Source organism: Neophocaena asiaeorientalis, unplaced genomic scaffold (genome assembly GCF_003031525.2).
Source record: "Neophocaena asiaeorientalis asiaeorientalis breed wild unplaced genomic scaffold, Neophocaena_asiaeorientalis_V1.1 scaffold629, whole genome shotgun sequence".
Lineage (NCBI taxonomy): Eukaryota > Metazoa > Chordata > Mammalia > Artiodactyla > Phocoenidae > Neophocaena > Neophocaena asiaeorientalis.
The window spans coordinates 8,298,565-8,323,122 of record NW_020175468.1 but is presented as its reverse complement, the minus strand read 5'-3'; the positions used below and the strand labels follow the sequence as shown (position 1 = coordinate 8,323,122).

General features: G+C 52.0%; 2 protein-coding genes across 10 annotated transcripts in view; both read right to left on the bottom strand.

Annotated features, from left to right (window-relative positions):
• Positions 1 to 7,088: 7,088 nt before the first annotated feature.
• Positions 7,089 to 14,187, bottom strand: RINL (Ras and Rab interactor like). 8 transcript variants are annotated; one of them, XM_024768382.1, is made up of 12 exons: positions 13,700 to 14,187; positions 12,667 to 12,758; positions 12,308 to 12,467; positions 10,906 to 11,008; positions 9,874 to 9,946; positions 9,726 to 9,790; positions 9,310 to 9,459; positions 8,826 to 9,224; positions 8,104 to 8,421; positions 7,712 to 7,843; positions 7,397 to 7,560; positions 7,089 to 7,293 (listed from the first exon to the last, which is right to left on the bottom strand). In XM_024768382.1, the coding sequence occupies exons 2-12, from the start codon at positions 12,717 to 12,719 to the stop codon at positions 7,231 to 7,233; spliced, it is 1,680 nt and encodes a 559-aa protein (XP_024624150.1). In that variant the 5' UTR covers positions 12,720 to 12,758; positions 13,700 to 14,187; the 3' UTR covers positions 7,089 to 7,230. The 8 variants fall into 8 exon arrangements, with proteins under 8 accessions (XP_024624150.1, XP_024624151.1, XP_024624154.1 ...); XM_024768383.1 differs by having other exon boundaries at positions 13,811 to 14,187; XM_024768386.1 differs by having other exon boundaries at positions 12,308 to 12,451; positions 13,811 to 13,834.
• Positions 14,183 to 24,558, bottom strand: part of SIRT2 (sirtuin 2) — a 19,074-nt gene continuing 8,698 nt past the window's right edge. Inside the window, exons 8-16 of one of the 2 annotated variants that reach the window (XM_024768388.1) lie at positions 24,069 to 24,137; positions 18,734 to 18,863; positions 16,848 to 16,907; positions 16,468 to 16,523; positions 16,238 to 16,314; positions 16,100 to 16,151; positions 15,259 to 15,329; positions 15,045 to 15,111; positions 14,183 to 14,924 (exon numbers count right to left, since the gene is read on the bottom strand). In XM_024768388.1, the coding sequence (XP_024624156.1) occupies positions 14,769 to 14,924; positions 15,045 to 15,111; positions 15,259 to 15,329; positions 16,100 to 16,151; positions 16,238 to 16,314; positions 16,468 to 16,523; positions 16,848 to 16,907; positions 18,734 to 18,863; positions 24,069 to 24,137 (738 nt within the window). In that variant the 3' untranslated portion in view covers positions 14,183 to 14,768. The remainder of the gene's footprint in view (positions 14,925 to 15,044; positions 15,112 to 15,258; positions 15,330 to 16,099; positions 16,152 to 16,237; positions 16,315 to 16,467; positions 16,524 to 16,847; positions 16,908 to 18,733; positions 18,864 to 24,068; positions 24,138 to 24,558) is intronic. The other variant, XM_024768389.1, reaches the window with a different exon arrangement.

Genomic DNA, 24,558 nt, shown 5'->3' with positions numbered 1-24,558 from the left:
GCACATTTGTTGAATGATGCAGCCATTTGAGAATACAACAGAAAACTAGTTAGAATCAACTAGGCCCAAGATGGCAGAAGATTTGACTTCCCATAAACCTTGAGCCTCATTCTATGCTCATTGTAATACATCAGCATATGCTAAAAGACACACCCGCAGGTGCCACGACAGCTCTGAGGCTGACCATAAAAGGCCAAAAAGTGGGCAGTGGCCCAATTTGTGGAAACCCCTGCCCCTTCCCCCAAATAGTTAGAATATTCCTTCTACTCATTAGCATATGAAATTACCCAGCCTATAAAAACCAACTACCCCACACGCCACCTGAGGTGGTCCACATTCTGTCTATGGAATGTGTGTCTCCCAGGGTGGCTCTCACTTTCTGAGACAGCCCTCATTCTGCCTATGGAATGTGTATCTCTCTAAATAAAAAATAAAAGTATTTCTTGCAAACCTAATTTCTGGCCTGAGAGGTAGACCTCTGAAATCTATTTTTTAAATTTCCTTCTTGCTGCCACGTGGGTGGGCATTGGAGAGGATCCCCAGGACTTGGAACCAGGAGGCAGAGGGAGGCTGGGGCTGGACCAGGATGGGGCTGTGGAAAGGGAGGATGGGGTGGGAGGGAGTGGGGAGAGGGAGGGTGCAGGACGAGGCTCAGGCTCTGGCTGGCCTAGGGACCAGGGGATCGGGGGACCCCCTGAGATGGGGACTAGAAGGAGGAATGGGTTTCAGGGAGATGCTGTGGCCAGTTTGGGACACTGTGGGAATGGGAGGCCAAGAGGAGGCATCCAGCACGAAGCCCAGAGCTCCAAAGTGTAGCCAAAGCCCTAAACCAGTGATACCCCAAACATCAGCCATTTGGTTTCACTTTCCCATACTTTGCCTCGTATCCACGCATCACCTGTACGCTTAGCTACTTAAACATTTTCTTTAAATCGATTCAGTTTTTTTTTAAATTCAACACATTTATTTATACAGGAAACATCATTTTACTCCAGGAAGTGGAAAACAGCCATGAATAAAATATAATAGTACAAATAAATCCAATGATTCAGCAAGGATCAAAAAGAGGTGGGGCTTCCCTGGTGGCGCAGTGGTTGAGAATCTGCCTGCTAATGCATGGGACACGGGTTCGAGCCCTGGTCTGGGAGGATCTCACATGCCGCGGAGCAACTAGGCCCATGAGCCACAACTACTGAGCCTGCGCGTCTCGAGCCTGTGCTCTGCAACAAGAGAGGCCGTGATAGTGAGAGGCCTGCGCACCATGATGAAGAGTGGCCCCCGCTTGCCGCAACTAGAGAAAGCCCTCGCACAGAAATGAAGACCCAACACAGCAAAAATAAATAAATTAATTAATAAACTCCTACCCCCAATATCTTAAAAAAAAAAAAATGAGGTGCTGAAAGCATTGGGTAAAAAAGTTGTTGGGGGACAGGTTATTCACAGGGTCTCAATGTACCACCTACGGATAACATCATAATTCAAATGGGAAGAGATCTGACAGTCACTTCCTATTATGGGCTGAACTGTGTGTCCCCACCAAACTCATATGTTGAAGTCCTAACCCCCAGTACCTCTGAATGTGACTATATTTGGAGAAAAAGCCTTTAAGAGGTGATTAAGTGAAAATGAAATCATATGGGCAGGCCCTGATGCAACGTGAGTGGTGTCCTTATACGAAGAAGAGATTAGGACACAGACACACACAAAGGAAAGACCATATGAAGCAAAGGGAGAAAATGGGCATCTCCAAGCCAAGGAGAGAGGCCTCAGAATGAAATCAGCCCTACTGACCCCTTAATGGACTTCCAGCCTCCAGATCCATGAGAAAACAAATCTCTGTTCTTTAACCACCCAGTCTGTGGTATTCTGCTACAGCAGCCCAATCAAACGAACATACTCCTTAACTCAATGGGCAAACTTAGCATCACAGATCACGGGGTGCCTGATGGGAGGTACTGAGAAGGACCAAGCCTCACCTACACAGTATTCTTCATTTAACTGCAGGACTGGAATCTAATCGTGAAGAAACATCAGACAAATCCAGCAAGTGGGGCTGTCCACAAGACATATCCACGCAGGACATAAAGAGCTTCTACAACTCAACAACAACAGCAAAACAAAAAACCCGATTTAATTATGGGCAAAAGACTTGAATAAACATTTCTCCAAAGAAGATGTACAAATGGCCAGCAAGCATATGAAAAGATGCCTAACTCACTGACCATTAGGAAAATGCAAGCCAAAACTACAATGATAATCACCTTATACCCATTAGGATGGCTACTATCCAAAAAAGAGGAAATAAGCATTGGCAAGGATGTAGAGAAATCAGAACCCTTGTGCATGCTTGGTGGGAATGTAAGTAGTGCAGCTGTTAAGGAAAACAGCCTAGAGATAAACTGTTAAAAAATTAATTTTAATTAAATTAAAAACTGTTGTAAAACATTAAACATAGAATTACCATATGATCTGGCTATGCTACTCTTGGGTATATATCCAAAAGAAATGTAAGCTAGATTTCAAAAGATATTTGCACCCTCTTGTTCATTGCAGTATTACAATAGTCAAGAGGTGGAAGCAACCCAGTTGTCCACGGAAGGATGACTAGATAAACAAAATGTGATATATACAAACAATGGAATGTTATTCAGTCTTTTAAAAGATGGGGGCCTTCTCTGGTGGTCCAGCGATTAAGACTCCACGCTTCAACTACCAGGAACATGGGTTTGATCCCTGGTCGGGGAACTAAGATCCCACATGCCGTGTGTTACAGCCAGAAAGAAAGAAAAAAAGGAAAAGTTTAGGGCTTCCCTGGTGGCGCAGTGGTTGAGAGTCCGCCTGCCGATGCAGGGGACACGGGTTCGTGTCCTGGTTCTGGAGGATCCCACATGCCGTGGAGCTGCTGGGCCCGTGAGCCATGGCCGCTGGGCCTGCGCATCCGGAGCCTGTGCTCCGCGGCGGGAGAGGCCCCAGCAGTGAGAGGCCTCCCAAAAAAAAAAAAAAAAAAAAAAAAAAAGTTTAAAAGATGGAAATCCTGTCCTATGCTACAACATGGATGAGGCTTGAGGACTTTATGCTTAGTGAAATAAACCAGTTCACCAAGAGACAAATGCTGTATGATTTCACTTACATGAGATATCTAGAGGCGTCAAAATCATGGGAACAGAAATTAGAACGGTGGTTGCCTGGTGCAGGGGGGAAGGGGAAATAGGAGCTGTGTTCAATGGGTAGTTTTAGATTTACAAGATGAAAACGTTCCAGAGATCTGTTACACAACAATGTGAATATAGTTAATACTACTGAACTGCACACGTATAAATGTGTAAGATGGGGGACTTCCCTGGTGGTCCAGTAGTTGACTCTGAGCTTCCAGTGCAGTGGGTATGGGTCGCATCCCTGGTTGGGGAGCTAAGATGCCACATGCGGCATGGCCAAAAAACAAAAACAAACAAACAGAAAAAGAAAGAAGTGTAGGGACTTCCCTGGTGGCGCAGTGGTTAAGAATCTGCCTGCCAATGCAGGGAACGTGGGTTCGTAGCCCTGGTCTGGGAAGATCCCACATGCTGCGGAGCAACTAAGCCCGCGCGCCTAGAGCCCGTGCTCTGCAACAAGAGAAGCCACCGCAGTGAGAAGCCCGTGCACCACAACGAAGACTAGTCCTTGCTCGCCCCAACTAGAGAAAGCCCGTCTACAGCAATGAGGAACCAATGCAGCCAAAAATAAATAAATAAAAATTAAAAAAAGATAAGAGCGTAAATTATATATTTTTGCTACAATTTAAAATAAATAAATACATATGTACATACATAAACACATAATAAATCAACGAAATTCTTGATGCCCTGCTTGCCCTGGAGGTCAGCTCCTTCTTACAGGACATGACCCCTCCCATCTCCTGGGGTCTGACCACCCCCCTCGGTGCTGTATGAACATAAGATCAGATACTGTGTCCTGCAGTCTCTCCAATCCCTTCTTCCTACTTCACTGCCCAATGCAGCCATCCTCAAGGTTCTTGGCTTTCAAAAACAATTGTGAAAAAACTCTATTCCCTGGGACATTTTTCAGTTGACATCTAAAATTACAGCATTTTGATCATTATAAAATGTAAAATTTTAATGGCAATGTATCTCTTCATTAGATGGATTAAGAGGGATTTTCCTATTTTTCTAGTAGACGAATGTGCCTGTTGCTGGAATGAGGTTGAGTTGAGTATTAATTCTACTCTTATTTTTCCTTTTCATTAATAGTGCTGAGACTCTGTAAGTTTCCTGGGGCTGGTGTAACAAATGACTACAAACTCGGTGGCTTAAAACAACAGAAATTTATTCTCCTCCAGTTCCGGAGGCCAGAAATTAAACATCAGTGTCACTGGGCTGAAATCAAGGTGTCAGCTGGGCCACACTTGCTCTGGAGGCTCCGTTCCTTGCCTCTTCCAGCTTCTGGAAAGTGTTCCTTGGCTTGTGGCCACATCACTCCAATCTGCAAGGCCAACATTTTCAGATCTCTCTCTGAAAGAGAGTGCCTTCTCCTGTTTGTGTCAAGTCTTCCTTTGCCTTCCTTTTATAAGGACACATGTGGTTGCATTTAGAGCCCCCCTCAATATTCCAGGATAATCCCTCCATTTTAATCCTTAATTTGGGACTTCCCTGGCGGTCCAGTGGATAGGACCCAGCGCTTTCACTGTCGTGGGCCCAGGTTCAATCCCTGGTCTGGGAGCTAAGATCCCGCAAGCCTCAGGGCGTGGGAAAAAAAAATCCTTAATTTGATAACATCTGCAAAGACCCCTTTCCAAATAAGGTAACATTCATGGATTCCAGAGATTAGGACAGGGATATCTTTGCGGGGAGCCATTTTCAGCCTACCACAGAAAATGTGTTCATTGAATCATTCAGCAAGTATTTATTGAACACCTACTGTGTGCCAGGCATTTGTCTAGGCACTGAGGATACAGCTATGAACAGAACAGAGATCCATAGCCTCTTGGAGCTGACGTCCTAAGGCTATACTCACTGTCTAAAAATGGTAGCTACAGGCCCTGAGTGGCTATCGAGCACTTGAGATGTGCTGCAGTGTAAAACACACTGGACCTTGAAGATTTAGGAGATACACAAAAAGAATGCTAAATATCTCAATAATTCAAAAATATTGATTACATGTTGAAGTGATATAATGGGTTAAATCGGATATGTTATTAAAGTTAAATTCACTCGTTTCTTTTTATTTTTAAACGTAGCTATGACAGTATTTAGAATTACATGTGTAGCTTGTATTCTGTTTCTATTGGACAGCACTGTCCTAAGGGGAGGGAGAAGATTGTGGACAATTAACACAGTAAATAAGTATATTATATGGAATGATTGGAAGTGAAAGCTTCTATGGAAAAAAGAAGATCAGGGTAGGGGAGTGTTTCCTATGGCTGCTGTAACAAATTACCACAAACTTAGTGGCTTAAAAACACACCCATTTATTACCTATTGCAGTTCTAAAGGTCAGATGTCCAAAATATGTCTTAGGGTCTAAAATCAAAGGCTGAACTTGAGTGGACCTAGAGATTATCATATTAAGTGAAGTAAGTTAGACAGAGAAAGACAAATGTCATGTGGTATCACTTATATGTGGAATCGCCCCCCAAAAGAAAGATACAAATGAACTTATTTACAAAACAGAAACAGACTCACAGACATAGAAAACAAACAAATGGTTATCAAAAGGTATAGCAGAGGTAGGGAGGGAGGGAGAGATAAATTAGGAGTTTGGGATTAATATATACACACTACTATACATAAAATAGGTAAACAACAAGGACCTACTGTATAGCACAGGGAACTATACTCAGTATCTTGTAATAACCTATAATGGAAAGGAATCTGAAAAATATTATATATATACATAACTGAATCACTTTGCTGTACACTTGAAACTAACACAACATTGTAAATTAACTATACTTTAATTAAAAAAAAACAAAATCGAAAGCTGAGTTCCTTTTGGAGGTTCCAGGGGAAAATCCATTCCTTGACTTTTTCAGCTTCTAGAGGATGCCTACATTGTTTGGCTCCTGGACACATCACTCTGACCTCTGCTTGCATCATCATATCTCTTCCTCTGACTCTGACCCCACTGCCTCCCTCTAATAAGGACCCTGGGGATTACATCGGGCCCACCTGAATCCAGGGTAATCTTCCCATCGCAAGACCCTTAATTTTTTTTTTTTTTGGCCGCACCCCACAGTATGCGGAACTTCCCCCACCAGGGATCGAACCCGCAGCCCCCACAGTGGAAGCGCGGAGTCTTAACCTCTGGACCACCAGAGAAGTCCAAGATCCTTAATTTAATCACATCTGTAAAGTCCCTTTTACCACTTAAGGTAACATATTCACAGAGTATGGAGATTAGGAGGTGAACCTCTTGGGGGGGCATTATTCTGTTTATCACAGAGAGGGTCAAGCCAGAGAAGCTGTGGTTTTAGACGGGGGTGTCTGGAAGAGAGCCTCACTGAGAAGGTGACATCTGCCTAAAGACCTGAAGGAAGGGAGGGAAGGAGCAGTGTGGATATCTGGGAATGGCATTCCAGGAAGCAGGGACAGCCAATGCAAAGGCTCAGAGGTCTTCCCTCAGACCCGTTTCCTTTTCCTGGGAGCCCCTCCTTCGTGCTGCCTCTAGTCTAAACTACAGGGGTCAGAAGTTGGTGCTGCCCTAGGTGCCTCCCGAATCTTGCTTGCGGAGCAGAAGGGTTTGAGACTCTAATCATCACTGGCCTCTTGCACAATCTCTATTGCCCATGGTTCCTCAAAGGGCAGCTTGGCCTGTGGGGAGAGGCAGGAGCCTGGGTCAGAAAGGCAGGAGCCTGGGTCAGAAAGGCAACAGATCCAGCCCTCCCCTCCACCCGCAGTCCAGAGGGGCGATCACCTGGGCTTCGGTGGGGCTCTGTCTATGCAGCGTCCGCCTGCGGTGCCACTGGCGCAGGGAGGCCCGGGCCTCAGAGCTGAGCCCCTGGGGCGCGCGGCCCGTGTCGGGCTGATAGTGGGCAATGTGGTACAGGGCCCCAAACCACGTGGTCAGGTAGTACCTCAGCCAATGCAAAGGCTCAGAGGTCTTCCCTCAGACCCGTTTCCTTTTCCTGGGAGCCCCTCCTTCGTGCTGCCTCTAGTCTAAACTACAGGGGTCAGAAGTTGGTGCTGCCCTAGGTGCCTCCCGAATCTTGCTTGCGGAGCAGAAGGGTTTGAGACTCTAATCATCACTGGCCTCTTGCACAATCTCTATTGCCCATGGTTCCTCAAAGGGCAGCTTGGCCTGTGGGGAGAGGCAGGAGCCTGGGTCAGAAAGGCAGGAGCCTGGGTCAGAAAGGCAACAGATCCAGCCCTCCCCTCCACCCGCAGTCCAGAGGGGCGATCACCTGGGCTTCGGTGGGGCTCTGTCTATGCAGCGTCCGCCTGCGGTGCCACTGGCGCAGGGAGGCCCGGGCCTCAGAGCTGAGCCCCTGGGGCGCGCGGCCCGTGTCGGGCTGATAGTGGGCAATGTGGTACAGGGCCCCAAACCACGTGGTCAGGTAGTACCCGGCTAGGGGCAAGAAGGGGAGGTCAGCGCAGCCCCCTCAGGTTCCCTGGCCGCCTGCAGGCTCCCTGCAGGTTGCCCGCCTTCCCTCCCGCTGCAGGCGGGCGGCCTAGGGCGCCCCCTCTTGGGTCCCGGCGTTCTGGGGCTGGGGCGTCACCCTCTCCCCGTAGCTCGTCCGGATCCAAGAGCTCCATGAGAAACTCCACGTCGAGCTGAGTCTCCCCAATGTTCGGACTCCAGATTAGTTCCTCTGTTAGCGCTGGCAGGAAGGCGTCGGCCCCCAGGGGCTCTAGGGGAGCCGGAGGACAGGCTCTGGGGTGGACGGGGCGTGCAGGCACCTTCCATCCGATCCCCAGGACCGCAAGTGCTGGCTGCCCTTCCACTTTGCCGGGCATGCAAACGCCCCTTACTAGATTCCCGCGGCCCGCGTAGACGCCTCCTGCTAGAGCATGCCATCTTCCCCTCGACGGGTGCACGGGAGCCTCCTACCTGGCTCCCGTAACCCTCAAGCCACTCCACATTCTGGTAGACTCAAGACTCCTCCTTTACCTTGGTTTTCGTCCCGAGCCAGGCCCTCGTAGACGTCACTGCACACCGCCAGCAGGAGCGACACCTTGCGGCGTGGGGCGCAGGCTGAGTGGAGGCGCGCCAGGCGCGCGTGGATGCGGCTTCGCAGGGCGGGGACGGGGCCCCGCCTCTCATGCCCCGCCCCCTGAGCTCCCGGAGGCCCCGCCTCCGCCCGCAGGGCTATCTGTCGCCGCCGCAGTTGCCGCAGAGCTGGGGCGCGGAGCGTGCGGAGTCGAGTCCACAGGGCCGGCTTCAGAGGCGCCAGCACCGCCCGGCACAGGGCCGCCTCCACCGCGGGGCCTGCAGGGGTTGAGATGGGTGAAGGAAGGATCGCCAGGCTGACCCACGCCTACCCTCTCTCTCCAGCGACCCACCCTCGCCAACCGCAACACCTTCCTAGCCTGTGGCCACCCACTTGTGTAGACTTAGGTGTGAGCACGTGTGGAAGAAGGAGCCTGGGTGTGAACAAGCGCGTAGGAGAGAGAGTATGGCTGTCACACGTGTGTGAGATGGAGCAGTGGTGAACAGAATAGGTATTACTACATGTAGGAAAGGGCGTGTGAGTAGAAAAGGAAACAGGTGTGCACACAGATGGAGAGAAGGAAGTTGGGTGTGAACACCTATGTAGGGCCAAGAGATGGCAAACGTGAACCTGTGCGGGTTGGGAGAGTGGCCCTAAGTTCCCTCTCAGCCCTCCTCATTACCTAGATCCTCGTCCTTCTGGGGGGCCCCGGGAGCCCTGCTCTCAAAGACAGCCCTGACATCGGGGTCCTTTGCTAAGTGATCTTGGAGGTCAGCAAGGAGGTGCCGCATATCCTGAAGCAGCTCTGTGGCCGGGTCCCCAGGCCTGTGGGGACCTTCAGCCTCTGAGGTGAGGCGCACCCGAAAGCCCCGGAACTGCCTGGCCACGTAGCTGCTCCGGGCCCTGGCTAGAGCCCGGATGTGACGCGTGAGCGCATCCTCAGCTCCCTCTTCTTCATCTTTGTAGTCATCCTCCTTCTTCTCTTCCACCAGGCTGGCCAGAGCTGGCCTAGGATGGTGTACTTCTGGGCTGAGTGGGCCTTCCACCCAGGAGACCTGGTGAGGGGCTGGGTTCCTGGGGGCTGATGGGAAGAGAGGGTTGAGTTCCACAAAACAGTGGCGGCAGCTCCTTCATCCCTCAGGGGCCCGGGGCCCTGCTCATCTAACCTGGACCATGTCTCTCTGCAGTCTCTGGAGTTGTCTCTGGGGGCGTCTGCTCCATCTCCCACTCTCTGTGGGTCTCCAGGTAGAGCTTGTTCACCACAAAGAACACCCTCCCTGAGGTGTTGAGTTGGATGCTGCAAATCTGCAGAGGATCTGGGGGCCAGCAGAAGTGAGGTGTCCCAGGTGTCCAAGGGGCCAGCCTTGGAGACTTAGTGTCCAGCTTCGTTACTGGAAGAACTGAGGCTTGGTCCCTGGCACCTCCTCATTCAGACCCAGGAGTCGAGCACCCCCCCCCCACCTTTCTCAAACCCCAGCCTTATCTTCCCTCGAACCCTGTAGTTTGGTCCCTCAAGTACCATCCTCCTGGGCTAAGGAGGTGGAAAGGTGGCCTCTTCCTCCATTAGAGAATCATGCCTCACCTGTGTTTTGGTCTCCAGGCCCTAGAGTGGGAGGGGGCAAGAGCAGTGTTCTGGGCAAAACATCCCTGAGAAAAAATGAGGAGTCACAGTATGGGTGAGGTATCATAGGGAAGGATCCCCCTTAGCCCTTTTGAAAGGTGACCTGTACCTGCTGGCTGATAGGAAGGCCAGGAGATGGGGCAGGTCTGACATGCAGAGGTTAGAGGACTCCAGAGACACACCTGCGGGGGAGAGGGCAAGGAGGAACAAGTTAGAAAACTTGAGGGGTAGCAGCCTTCTTTTCCCTGGGACTCTCTCTTCCCCAGTCCTGCAGGTCCCCCAAGAACCTTCAGAACAAGGAAATTTCTACCCTTGCAGTCCCTATCTTTTCCTGTGACTTTAGGCTTGCATTCCACTTATGCCACCAAATAGGATTCATTCATTAGACAAATATTTATTGAGCACCTATTCATTTTCAGGCACTGGGGATACAGTTGTCAAAAGGCAGATACATTCTCTGTCTTCCTGTAGTTTACCTTTTAGCGGAGGGAGACAAAAATGAATGAGTAAACAAATAAAGATAAGTATATAATGTATTGAGTGCTATGAATGAAATGGAGTGATTGAAAGTGACCAGGGCTCTCATTAGCTGTGGTGGTCAAGGAAGATTACATTTCTACAGAGGCCTAAATGATGGAGACTAAACTAACTATTCAAGGAAGGGCATTCATGCAGGAAAAACAAATACAAAGGCCCTGAAGTTGGGACGCATTTAGCATGCTCAAGAAACAGAGAAAACAGTGTGTCTAGAGTAGAAAGAATGAAGGGCTGTAGATGGAGAGGTGGGCAGGAGCTAATCATTCATCACCTTATAGGCCATGATGGGCTGTAAGGAGTTTAATGTTTATCTAAAGGTGTTGCATGTCCTTTGCAGGGTTTAGGGCAGGAATGTATAACATCTGATCGATGTTTGAAAATATCACTCTGGCTGCCGTGTTCAGAATGGAAGAAAAGGGTGGGAGCAGGAAGACCAGAGAGGAGGCTACTGAAATTGTCTGGGCAAGAGGTGATGGTGGCTAGGATTAGGGTGATGGAGGTAGAGAGCATTGGGGAGATTCAGGAGATATTTTAGAATTAAAACTGACCAATCTTGGTGATAAATTTGCTGTGGACTGCAAACTTGGGGGTATAGGCTCCTCACCTCCAGGAAGCTTCAGGATCTGGTAGGTGTTGATTTCCCCTGGTGAAGGTCCTGTCCTCAACACAAGGACCTGTCTGGGATCATGTCCTATGACCAGGAAACTCTGGGGGAATGGAGGCAAAGTTCAGCTTGAAGAGGATTTGTGCCTGCCTAGCATCCATTGCCCTTATTTTGGGTTCCACACCTCAAATTTCCTTCAGAAAACTCTCTACTCCACTCTCTACTCTAGGTCCTGTGGGTGACTAACTCTCCATAAAGCCCTAGGGGTGGGTCCATGACCTGACCTAGCCAATAGGATTGACAGTGTTCTCTGACCACTGTGATTGGTTCAGAGATGGGCACGTGCACCAAGCTCAGCCAATGGAAATCTTCCACAGGATTTTTGCTGGATCTCTTTGGAAAGAGGCCTCTTTTTACACTGAGGTTACTAAGCTGGCGAGATGTGGCCCTGAGCTGGGGCCAGCCATCTCTCTAACTACAAAGAGAAAGCCTCCCTGAGGAGGAAACTGTGGTATACCTGTTAGTTGCTTTATCCAGATCTATTCCCTATTCCTTGCAGAACTCCAGCTTTATTCAGGGCATTAATAGGCCCAGCCATAGAAGATGGATAATGATCGATGTAGGCAGTGGTTCTCACCTCTGTATAACTCCCAGGTGAGCTTTTAAAAATGTTGCTACCTGGGCCTTATCCGTATATTCTGAATCAATTGTGAAGGCTTTTGTTTTTCCTAGTAAAAGAAAACAATGCAACTGGTGCCTCCTTTCTTCCTTCCTCCTGCCTGGAATGCACACATGTGCTTGAGTCTGGGGCAGCCACTGGATGACCATGAGGGAAGTCCAGGAGAATTGCAGAGAAGATGGCCTTGATGTCACCCGAGGAGCAGAACTGGAGCCTGCAGCTACCTTTCTGGTTATGTTAGAAAGATAAATCCCTATTTATCTAAGCTATTATAGAACAAGTGTTTACTTGCATCCCCAAATATTTAGAATTCCCTGCAGTTTAAAGCAAAGCCAAGGGAATTCCCTGGCGGTCCAGTGGTTAGGATTCTGCGCTTTCACTGCTGAGGGCCCAGGTTCAACGCCTGGCCAGGGAACTAAGACCCTACAAGCCTTGTGGCAAAACAAAAACAAACAAAAAAAAGGGAAAAACAGAAAAACAAAAAACAAAGCCAAGAAGTGGAATGAAGAGAAATGTATACATTGTCTGATGTTCAGGATCCAGACATTCCTGAAATTACTTTTACTTCTGGGCTTTTCAGTCATTTGAATCAATAAGCAGCCTTTCAGTTTGCCTGGTCTGTGTTGTGGTTGTCACTAGCAACCAGCAGGGTCCGAACTGATTCAGAGTGTCATGGGGAGGGTCGGGGAGGGTCAGAGAGGGTCCCCGGCTGTGAGCACTTACCCCTGGTGGCCACAGCTCCAGAAGGGCTTTTGCATCCTGGGCATCCAGCTCTGGGATCTGCCACACCCCCCATGTCCTCTGAAGGCGAAGGAGTGGCTCTGGGGTCCCAAGGACTCTTAAGGGGGTCTCACCTGCTCCATTCGCCTGTGATGGGATTAGTCTGGGACATGCAGGGACCAGGAGACCAGGGGACAGAGGAAGGCAGTTGGACACTGAGAGGGGGTCAAAGGCACAGGAAGGGGAAGCCCAGGGGCAAAGGGTCAGAGATAGGGTTCTGGGTCCTGTGGCAGGTGGGAACTGGATGGAATGGGCTTCTGAATCCAGGGGCAGGAGTTGGAGACAGCCCCAGCAGCCCTCACCTCTCCCCATCGGTGGAGCCTGCTGAGGCCTTGTCCTCTGGCTGTGCCATCATCCTCAGGATGCAGAAGGCCAGTGAGCCATGGTCTGGCCTCTGGCAGGGAGGAAGATAAGTCTATTTACAACCCACATGGCAGAGACCTTGACCAATCAGAATGGACTTGAGACCCGTTGCTGTGCCAGGTATTAATTCTTTATTTGCTGGATGGTGGGGTGATCTGGGGATCCCAGGAGTCTTGAGTCTTGACGTAGTGGGGGAGGAAGATGACTCAAACTGATAGCTATTTACAAAGCGGTAGGGTAATATTTCAGATTATAACATCCAGTGCAGCCTTATGAATGTGGACCAGCTAACTAACAACCTTGTCAAAATACAGTGCCCGGAAAAGGGCTCTGCCCACAGCAGGCACTCCGTAACTGTGACGAATGTTATACCACATTTCCTCTCCCTCCCTTCCCAGACCACAGAGGAGCCCTCAAATATTTTCTCCCAACGTTTTATTATGAGAGATTTAAAACATTCAGAAAAGCTGAAATAATTTTACAGGGAACATCCACATACCTGCTACCTAGATTTTACTATTATTCTTTTTGCTTTATCACACATCTGTCCCTCTATCCATCGGACCCCAACCCTTCTAACCAGGTAGAGAGTTCTACAGTGGGTTATCAGTTAAGGTGGGCATTCTAAAATATTTTCCCTGCAGCAGTCCCAGGAGAAGGAGTCCTAGGTCCATCCACGCATCCATCCATCCATCCGTGCACCCATACATCCAACAAATATTTATTGAGTACAGGCCCAGAGTAGGGTAAAAGGGTGCCTGAGGAAAAGGGTGATGGGCAGAATAGGCCCCTGCTCCCAGGGGCTTCCATTCTTCTTGGGGTGGGTATAGGGGATGGAAAATAAACAGCTGAACAAATCAATCAGCCCACTGACCAGAAGCCCAGGGTATTAGGAAGTGGGGGACAGAGAGCAGGTGCCCTGGCCAGGGGAGAGCGGTCAGGAGGGGTGGGGGGAGGGAGACAGATGCTTGCCTGGGTGGTGCTGGGCAGGATGGGACGGCGGCAGCTGCCTGAGACCTCAGGGAGGCAGTGGGTCAGTGGGGGGGTGATGATGCCAGCTGCTCAGTCCCTGGGGACCCCTACCTGTTCTCCGAGGGGAGGCCTGGAGTAGCAGGAAGTGAAAGTGTTCCTCGCAGAGAGAGGAAGCTGAGTGGGCAGGGGGAAGAGGCGGGGCTGGGGGTATTTGAAATCGACCCTCCTCCCTCTTTCCGGGGGCTCAGGCCTTAGGTGACTGGGCTCTGGAGGAAGGGACCCTGGCAGTCTGGGAGTCCAGGGGTAAGAACCATGAGGCTCCCACGGCCCCAGGAGTCCCCTCTCGGCACCCTTCGGCACCCTTCACTCTTTCTCATAAGAGCCTGTGGATGTTCTTGTTTCCTTAGGGGCCCAAGGTCTAGTCCCTTCCTCCGGCAGCTTCCCTGTGGGCCCACAGGAAAGAACAGCGAGGCCAGACAGCTGATGGTTAGTTGTTTTTTGTTTTTAATTTGTCTCTAATAAGCGACACCATCTGCCCACCCCCGTCTGGGAAGCGGGTCCCGAGTGAGGGGGCCTAGCACCCACTTTGGGAGTTGTAGGCAGAGACTTGGGAGGCCTTGAGGCTTGGATCCCCCCACTGGGTGTGAGTTATGTTTGGAGGGCGCACCTCCCCACCCAGGGTAGGTTAGACTTCGTCTACTTGGCTTCAAGCCCCTGGGAACAGTAGAGAGCATGGGGGCCCTGGGGCTCTCGTCCTGGGACAGTTAGCAGTTTGGAGGTACCCCTGGCCCCCTGAGCAGTTAAGAGATTAGGGGAGGCTGATCCTTGGCCCTAAGGGTGATTAGGGGCTGCTGGCTGTTAGAGACCGGCTGCCCAAGTCTCAGCCCCTAAGAATGTTAGAGATTCGCCGGGGTCAGGGGTGCTGGGACCCCAGTCTTGGGAGGGAGTAGTTAGTAGATTGAGGAAATGTTCTGAGCTCCCCAGAAAAGAGCTGTAAGTTAGAGGGGGCCAGGCCTGGTTGGGGCTCAGCTGTCCCAAAGCTGGGCATCCTGCCTGGGAGATGCGGCTGTCACTGGGGTTTCTCTCCCTCCGTGGTCCTGGCCTCCTCCTTGGCAGGAGGTGGAGACTTCCTGGAGGAAGCTGAAGTGGTGGGGTTGGGAGTCCCTGACCCCGACTGGGCATCTATGCTGGCATGCTCCTTCCGGACAAGGTCCTCCAGTTCCTTCTGCAGGGGACAAAGTTCACAGAGGTCAGAGGTCATCGTGCATCATAAGGTCAGAGGACCTGTGGGACAGGGGTCCAGGGACCGGGCTCAGGGTGGGCGGGGGTGGCCCAGGCTCCTCACCTTCCATCCGAGGAGGTCGGCAAGGGCCAGGCAGCCCTGGTCGCAGTCACCCAGCCAGGCCACGTCCCTGTGGGCGGGTGAGAGTCAGAGCGCCCAGGCTTGTCCCAGGGCCCTGCCGGCTCCACCCCGCCCTGTGCCTCCGTGCCCTCCCTCCCACCTTGGCCCTGTCCCTTGAAGGCTCCACTGCCCCCGCACTGCCGCAGGAGGGCCTCACCTGTAGGCCTTCTTGGAGTCGAAGTCCATGCCTCCTCCGAGGCCCATCATCATCCCAAGGAAAGGGTCCATCTGTGGGGAAGGGGGCGGAGTCGGGGGGAGCTAAGAGCACAGACCCTGGAGCCAGGTGGCTTGGGTCGGAATCCCAGCTCTGTGACTTTGCTCAAGTGGCCTGGCCTCTCTGAACGTCAGTTTCTTTCTCTGTAGAGTGGGGGTGATCATCAAACCCACTCCTAGGGTTGTACTGTCAGCGGGTTAATACAGAGGAAATGCTTAGCACGGTATCTGGCACACCGTACGTTTTTTGCCTGTTGGAGAAACATCTGTCCCCAGGAGGGAGCCCCTGCCTGGGAGTGAAGCTACCTCAGGAAAAGAGAGATGAGAGAGGGAGCGGGTAACTCCTGACAGAACTGCTGCAGGCCCAGGGGCCAGCTAGCCCTGACGCTTCAGTCACGGGAAGCATGACATTCTCGTTTTGGCTTAAGTCGCTTTGAGCTGGGGTTCTGTCACTCGTTCAAAAGGGTGAATGAGGGACTTCCCTGGTGGAGCAGAGGTTAAGAATCTGCCTGCCAATGCAGGGGACACGGGTTCGAGCCCTGGTCCGGGAAGATCCCACATGCCATGGAGCAACTAAGCCCGTGTGCCACAACTACTGAGCCTGTGCTCTTGTCAGGGCAGCCTGGAACCTGAACACTGTGGATTCCAGAATCCTTAGGTCTGAGCTGAGGGGTCCAAAGTATCGGGATTCTCCAGAGACCTGTCCCCTGGTTCCTGAGGAGGCTGGGGGGAGGCAATGTGGGGCCCCTGTGTGGGGGTGGCAGGGTGTGACTAAAAGGACTCACCTGGCCAGTCTTCTCCTTGTTGATGAGCAGGCGCGGGGTGGAGAGGGGTGCCCTGGTGGAGGGCGAGCTGAGTGGTGAGGGCCTGTCCCGGCTCCCCCAGTCCCCAGCAGCCCCCCATAGCCCCGACCCCCAACCTACTTGCTGATAAGGGATGCGAAGGGCTGCACCTGCAGGGAGGTGCCCATGATGATGAGGAGGTCCACCTTCAGGAAGTCCTGTGAAGGGGGAGCGGCCAGTGAGGCTGGGCTGTGGTCCCCAGCCCCCGCTGCAAGCCCACCTGCAGCTACCTGGGGAAGCCACCTTCCCCAGGGCAGGACCCAGGCTGCCCCTGCGTGGACCGAGATGGGGGGCGCGGCGGGTATACTTACTGACTGCAGGCAGGAGAAGAAACGCGCTGGGAGGTTCTCGCCAAAGAACACGATATCTGAGGTGGAGATAGATGGACAGACAGACACAGGGAGAGATAGAGACAGTGAAAAAGCAGGGGGGCAGAGACAGGGAGGGAGAGAGAGGACAGGCAGGAGCAGAAGGTGGACCACAGGGCTGGGACGGGAGTGTGGAGCGCTGGGGACAGACTAGGGGCTATGGTACCCACTCTCCCTGGGGCAGACTCTGGGCACTGGTCAGGGAGAGAGGGTGACGGGGGTGGATGGACGGATAGGGAGCGTGGCCTTCTTGGGAAGGGGTTAGTGGCTGAGGGGGTCCCAGCCTGAGTCTACCTCGGTTGGTCCCCAGCCCCAAGGCTCACCAGGCTTCACCACACTCCGACATTTCTCACACTTGGGAGTCACCTCGGAGAAGATCTTCTCTGAGCGTGGGGAACGGGGAGGGAGAAGAGGAGGTAAGGGGCTTTGGGCTGGGGCTGCAGCCTGCCTGCCCACCCCATCCTTCCTTCACTGTCAGCACAAACACACCTCAGTCACCGGGTGGGCCTCCTGGGGTGTTTGCCCTGCTCAGGAGGGACCTCCCTTCTTAGACAGCTGTCCCTCCCCCGCCCCCAACATTCCTGGGGTGGCTCCCAGCACCAGCCTATAGCTATTAAATGAACAAACAAACAAATGAGCAGACACTCGCCCCTAAAAGGGGCAGCTGGGTTCCACCAACCCCCGACCTGGGGAATCTGGACTTGGGAGTGAAGCTCGTCCAGTGGGTCTTTGAGGGCAGCCCTACTTCACCGTGGGTCAGAGGCCCGGTAGGCGCCAGGCCTAGTGGCAGAGAGGGAAGAATTATGCAGGTGATGCTGGGACGGGGACAAAACCTTAGGTGCAGCTGCTTCCCTCTCTTGGGCTCTGACAGACACACCCCTGCCCCCACGCACACCCCATGCTTATGACAGTCCTCCTCCTCATCGCCTATTGATTAAGGAAGCTTGAAAGCATTCTGTCACTTGCAACCCACAGAATCCTGGCTTGTTCATTCAACTATTGACTCATTCCTTCAACAGATATTTACAGAGCCCTGCTCTAAGGTCTGTCATTTACTTGAAAATATTTTTGCATTGACAGCACGTGACATTTTGCGAGTGATGCTCGCGCTACTGCTGTAAGAGAAACATAATGGGGTAATGTTAATTGTACATCACCCCCAGCTGCGTGCACTTGGGCTATTCAGGAACCCTCACCCCAGGGGCGGGCAGCTGGCATGTTGTCAGAAGGGCCACACTCCAGGGGCCCTACTATGAGCGCTGCAGCTGTCCTTATCACACAGGGACACCAGAGGCTTTGTGAAATCAGCATAAAGAACGTCAGAAATGGGTTTCCATGGATGAAGTAAGTGGCTTCTTAATTAGCACAATGGACGTCAGAAATCAGCTCTCACTGGCATTCAAGAAATGTGGATTGGCTGGATTTTTTTTTTTCCTCCTTCTCTTTTTGGACACTCTGCCCAGGCAAGAACAGGGATGATGACTTTAGCGAGCCCTGGAGTTTGCATCCTTAAGGACAGCCCCCAGTCTTCACTCCTAACCAGGGCTGTGCCCAGCTTCACACGCCACGGCCTCTGCTCGCCTGAATCCAGCTAATGGGCCGGTTGAATCCTGTGCCTCTGGGGCAGTGCTGTCCGGTATGCTGGTTAGAGCCACATGTGGCTTTTAAATTTTAATTAATACAAATTAAAGAAAGCTAAGAATTCAGTTCCTTGGTCACATTAGCCACATTTTAAGAGCTCAACAGCCCCACGTGGCAAGTGGCTGCCATGTTGGACAGTGCAGGCATGGAACATTCCCCTCACCCCAGAAAGTTCTCTCAGATACTTCTGCTCTTCTTAGACTGTAGCTGCGCTTGCCTGGATGAGCCCCTCATGCAAGACGGGGGTCAGAGCGCCCAAAGGACAAAGAGCTAGGCTTTCGTGACCTCACAGAACAGGTTGTATGACCACGTGGGGGCCTGTCTGCTAACGCACGTCTCTGTGTCTGGAGTCTGCATCCATCATAACCTGGCTGTGAGGTGGTGTCGGGAGAAATGAACCCCCGCTGCCACCTCCAATCTTTGGGGGCTGCCATTATCTGCTAAAAAGAGCTGCAGAGCTGTGCAGGACAGAGCTGGCGTTTGCGCGTGGAGACCCTGTCCCTGGCGCTGGGGAGCAGACAGGGGACGGGAGGCCTGCCCTCGGGGATAATAACCTCTAGCCCCTCACCTTTCATCCAGTTTAGCGTGTACTCCTGCCGGCAGACGGGGCTGATGCAGTGAGACGTGTAGAAGGTGCCGTGGGCCTCCACCAGGTCCTCGGCCTCCAGCCCCGCCACTCGCTCCAGGGTGTCTATGTTCTGGAGGGAGAGATGGAGGAGAGAGGGTCAGGAGCGAACCACACCCCACAAGGGGCAGAAGGCATAGCCAGGAGTTGCGGCTGAGAAAAGCAAGTGGGACAGGGGAGAAGGGAGGGAGGGAGAAGCAAGGGGCAGGGTGTGTCTAAAACTCTTCTGTTCCTCCTGATGGTGCCTCTAAAAAGGTAAGTCATGGACAAGTAAAGGCAGGGGCCCAAACTCAAATCTCTATGAGCCCAGACCCACTGCCACCAACCAGCCCTGGCAAATTTGGGCCACTTTGCTTCCGTTTTGCTGCAAATGTGTTTTGTTAGAACCAGACACTCTAGTGGCACCTGCCAGAAATTTGGCGAAATAAACGTACAACTCTCCAGTGTCTCCACTGTAAACGCAGCCCCCTCAGATATGGCATCCTTGTGCAGTACCCAACCTGCACAGCTGTCTGTGGCAGCCCTGGCCAGGCATTAACATAAATCAATGAATCAGGAGGGTTTTTTGGGTTTTCATCACACTGTTTTCCTACTTAACCTTACTATGGTCTGCTGCATTGATAGTATATTAACTTGTGGTCTTTTCGGACAGAGATACTTTCCTTATTCAACAGGCAAGAATATTCTTCTCTTGCGCATAGACACTTGCGCTTTCTCCAGCCCCGCCCACGAGGAATGCTGCCGAGGCAGGTGCTGCTGGAGGACACTGGCAGGCGTTACAGAGATGGCCGGGCATATGCAGCCCACAGCTGACCCGACGAGGTTTCCTGGAGGCTCCGTGAACAACTGAGAGGGTTCCCTTGCAAGGGCAGACAGCCCCAACTGCCCTCTCTGCTCCCAGCCAGCCATCAGTTTATCCCCAACACACGCAGACAAGAGTCACTGTTCCCAGACTCTCTGTGGCTTTCCCTCTCCCCACTTTGATAGAAATGCTAGTTTTGCCTTTGTTTCTTGACTTAGTCTACCAACTCCCTGACACGTAAGTAAGCAGTGTGCGTGCATATAACTAAATGGCACGTCAAAGGTCTACCTACATGCCTCTGTGTTACCCTTTGATGTCACATTTTTTTTTTTTTTTTTTGCCATGCTGTGCGGCTTGCGGGACCTTAGTTCCCTGGCCAGGGATCGAACCCATGCTCTCAGCAGTGAAAGCACAGAGTCCTAACCACTGGACCACCAGGGAATTCCCTTGATGCCACTTTTGATGGAGAAACCACAAACAAACAAAAATGAATGTGGTCAACCCGTATGTACTGGTATGAAGGGATCTCTCCAAGATGTTAGAAGGCCCAAAGCACAAAGGCAGTGTGTACAGGATGTGAAAAAATCAATATATGAATTTGTGTATTTGCTTGCCTAAGTATGGAATATCTTCAAAGGAGACCCAAGAAGTAGGCAGCAGCCGTGGCCCCCGGGAGGGAAGCTGGGGCTGGGGAATATGGCCCAAGAGGTTCGCTATACAGGCCAAGCAGCAATGAATGCATGGCAACACACAGCAACTGACGTCTGGCCTCAGCATCAGGCAGGAAAGAGGTCATGGTGAGGAGGCGGGCCCTGGGCAAGGTGGGCAGCGGCCACTCAGCTCCAGCCAACCACTCTCCCCCACAGAAAGCCACCCAGGGTACAGCCAGCTCTCCCCGATTTTCAAGAGGAGCCTGATGTCTGGGTTTTCATCTGCAATCTCTTGAATTTTAAACCTTGGCTCACTTCTGGTTTCAAGACATCACGTCTCTGACATGCTTTTAAAAAGCATGAAGCTGGGACTTCCCTGGTGGCACAGTGGTTAAGAATCCGCCTGCCAATGCAGGGGACATGGGTTCGAGCCCTAGTCTGGGAAGATCCCATGTGCCACAGAGCAACTAAGCCCGTGTGCCACAACTACTGGGCCTGCGCTCTAGAGCCTGCGAGCCACAACTACTGAGCCCGCGTGCCACAATTACTGAAGCCTGTGCGCCTAGAGCCCGTGCTCCGCAACAAGAAAAGACACCGCAATGAGAAGCCCGCGCACCGCAACGAAGAGTAGTCCCCGCTCGCCGCAAGTAGAGAAAGCCCACCTGCAGCAACGAAGACCAACGCAGCCCAAAATAAAATAAATAAATAAAAATTTTTAAAAAAGCATGATGCTGCTATGTGGGTGCAGATATGGAAGGATCCTCCAGATAGGGCTTAAATGAAAGAAAGCCAAGTACAAACCCTATGTATGACGTAAATGCCATAGATATAGATTTAAAAGAGCGATAAGCTGGTTTGCTGAGGAGATCACAGTGACTTGAACGAAGGCGACAACTGTTCTCATGTTTGAATGGATACTTGTGTCTTGAGATAAAAATAGCATCGCGCATGGCTTTGAAAGTGCTGCATCGTCACAATTCAGAAGGACGTGAAGACAATGTGTTCCAGAAAACTGGGTCAGTGACTCAAAAAGTGGCTGAGGTTAAAGAAGAGGCTGATGAGTTTAAAAAAAAAAAAGGTTTCATGAAACGTGAGACTGGAAAATTTTTTTCCACCTTTGTCTATGTTACGTAATGTGCCATTCTGAATACGTATGCGTGCTTAAATCCACACATGAAGAATTGCAACTGGGGGGAAATGCCACCACATTTCACGCTGACCTCACAACGCATTGGTGTTGGCTTTCGTCTAAAAATAGCCTACAGCTGGTGTGCTTTTGTGGTTGGGGCAGGGGGTTCTGCCTCAGACAGAGCTGGGAAGCAAGCCCTCTGAGCAGCCCCCATGAGCCACCTGGTCCTGGGCCTGGGCTTCTCGTGCTGGGACCCCTGTGATCTCATCCTGTCTGGGGGGTTTAAACATCATCTATCTGCCGCTCTCCAGCTCGAGTCCAGACTCCTGTGTCCAGCTGTCTGCCCATGTCCCCAGGTGGCTGTCTAATGGGCATCTCAACCCCGACATGCCTTCAGCCAAGCTCCTCCTCTGCCCCCCGGCCCCTGCACATCCCACCATCTCAATAAAAGGCAGCAGGTGCTCAGGCTGAGAGGGAGCCAGTCATCCCTGACTCCTTTCCTTCTCTCACGAATCGTTTCACATTCAACCCATTGGCAAGTCCTGCCAGCTCCACCTTCAAACCGGGTTCATAAGCCGCCCACTTCTCCCCTTCGGCGGCCCCCTCCCTGGCCCAGCCTCCATCCTCTCCTGCCTGGAACATCATTGCAGCCTCCTCCCTGGTCTTGGTACTCGCCCCCCACTGCTCCCACAGTCTGCCCCCCTCATGCAGCCAGAGGGACCCTGTGAACACCTGGGTCAGGTCACGTCCCTGCCCTGCTCAGAGCCCTCCTGTGATTCCATCTCACTCAGGGGAAAGGACAAAGCCCTCCCTGTGGCCCCCAAGCCCCCACACGGTCCACCCCTGTCACCTCCCTGACCTCGTCTCCTCCATCTTCTCCTACTACTGTCCTCCCTGCTCACTCAGATCCAGCTTCTTCTTCTTTTCTCTTTTTTAAAAATTTGGCTGTGCCGGGTTTTAGCTGTGGCATGTGGGATCTAGTTCCCTGACCAGGGATCGAACCTGGGCCCCCTGCATTGGGAGCACGGAGTCTTAACCACTGGACTGCCAGGGAAGTCCAGATCCAGCTTCTTGAACACGCCAAATGCAGCCTCCCCTCAGGACCTCTGGACTGGCTGTTCGCTTTGCCTGGAATGCCCGACATATGATCCCATGGCTCCCTCCCTCCCCTCCTACAGGTCTCTGTTTAAATGTCCTGCTTCTCATGAGGCCTTCCCTGACATCCTGTTCACTACGGCACCCCTGACCCCACACACACAGAGCTTGAGTCCCCTTTCCTGCTCAGCTGCACGCCACAGACCTCTCAGCATCAGCACAGATACGCAACTCCCCCATCTCGTCCGTTGTCTCTCCCCACACTACAGTGTCAGTTCCAGGAGGGCAGGGATGTCTGCTCCCTCCGTTCACTGCCTGCAGGGCCTGGCACTGGGTTGGCACTCAGTAAACATTGGGACAGAAGCTTACAAACAGGTTTGCCAGCAGGGCTATGGTGAGGATTTCATGAAGGCACTTGGCTTCAGATGAGCTGTTCGTATCAAGTCTGAGTCACATCTCATGGAAAAAACTGACTCTCTGGGAAGAAAGGTCAGGTTTATCCTGAGCTGGGGCTCCTGCTGGAAGGAGGAGGCCATCCCCTCCCCCGCCAGCCCTGGGTGGGAGCACGTACCCCACTTGAGAATTCCGGACCTACAAAGATTTCATCCTCCCCCTGGTGGCAACTTCTGAGGCTGCAGGCTCCCAACTGCCAGGCGCAAGAAGAAAATAATAGAACACCTATTTCTATCCATGTGTTCTCTCTCTGTTTTATAATTTTGGGTTCTGAGGTATGAATTAGAGCAGGCATGGTATCAGGGCTATAGTACATCATGTAATTTGAATACGTATTTATGAAACAAAGGTAGAGGTGCAAACATTTTTCACTATTAGGGGTGCGAGACCCTAAAAGGCTCACCAACTCGGAAGCCAACAATGTGAGCTGTCCTTCCCTGAGGACACCCCGGCGAGGCCCTCAGCCTGACATGTATGAGCCACGGCCCCACGGTACGCACAAGGCCTTTGTGCAAATTACAAAAGGGTGTCCCAGGACTTCCCTGGTGGTGCAGTGGTTAAGACTCCACGCTCCCAATGCAGGGGGCCGGGGTTCAATCCCTGGTTGGGGAACTAGATCCCACATGCATGCCACAACTAAGGATCCCGCCTGCTGCAACTAAGGAGCTGGTGTGCCGTAACTAATAAGCCAGCGAGCCGCAACTAAGGAGCCCGCCTGCCACAACTAAGACCCAGCACAGCCAAATAAATAAATATATTTTTAAAAGGTGCCCCCCCCCCAAAAAAAATAGTGCTCTTTCCTTGAGTTTACAGCTACCAGCCGGAAAACTGTCAGGTGTAGTGATCATATTAGATCAACTCAGTTTGGAGTCATTTGCTGGAAAGCCCTGCCAAATACGAAATCTATGGTGCCAATAGTGTCTGCTCAGAGAAGTACTCCTGGGATGGCCCTGAGGGAGGTCACTGACACATCACCACAGGCCTGAGAGGGCGAAGCTGTTCTGGCCTCTGTTTTATAGAAAGGGAAACTGAGGCTGAGAGAGGGGGATGTTCGTCACTGCAGGTCACGTGACAGAGAAGCCGCGGCCTGAGCTCTCGGGCCCCTCCAGCCCGCGCTCTTCCTCCCAGCATGCCCGCGGTCCCGCCTACCTGCGTGTAGCAGCGCAGCAGCAGTCCTTTCTCCTTCAGCAGGCGGATGAAGTAGTGGCAGACGGTGGGCTGGAGGGGAGCAATCATGACAATGCCGATGAAGACGGAAGACACTGACCGCGCACCGCCGTGTGCCGGGAACCGTTCTAGGCACCGTGCCTCTTTTCCCTCACGGAATCGTCACACCGACCTCGCGAGGTGCACACCTTTGTTATCCCCATTTCACAGGTGAGGGAACTGAGGCACAGAGAGGGTGACTGTCTTGTCAAAGTCACCCAGGTTGTGGAGTTGGGGTTTGCACAGAGAGGACTGGCTCTGGAGTCTGGGCTCTTGCATGTATCATTAACTCATTTAAGCCTCACGACAACCCTTCTCATGGACTATTATCAGCTTCATTTTACATAAGGGAAAACTGAGGCTCAAGGACACAAGAGCAGGAAATGAGGGACCAGGACTTGGACCCAGGCAGTCTGGGCCCGGAGCCCATGTA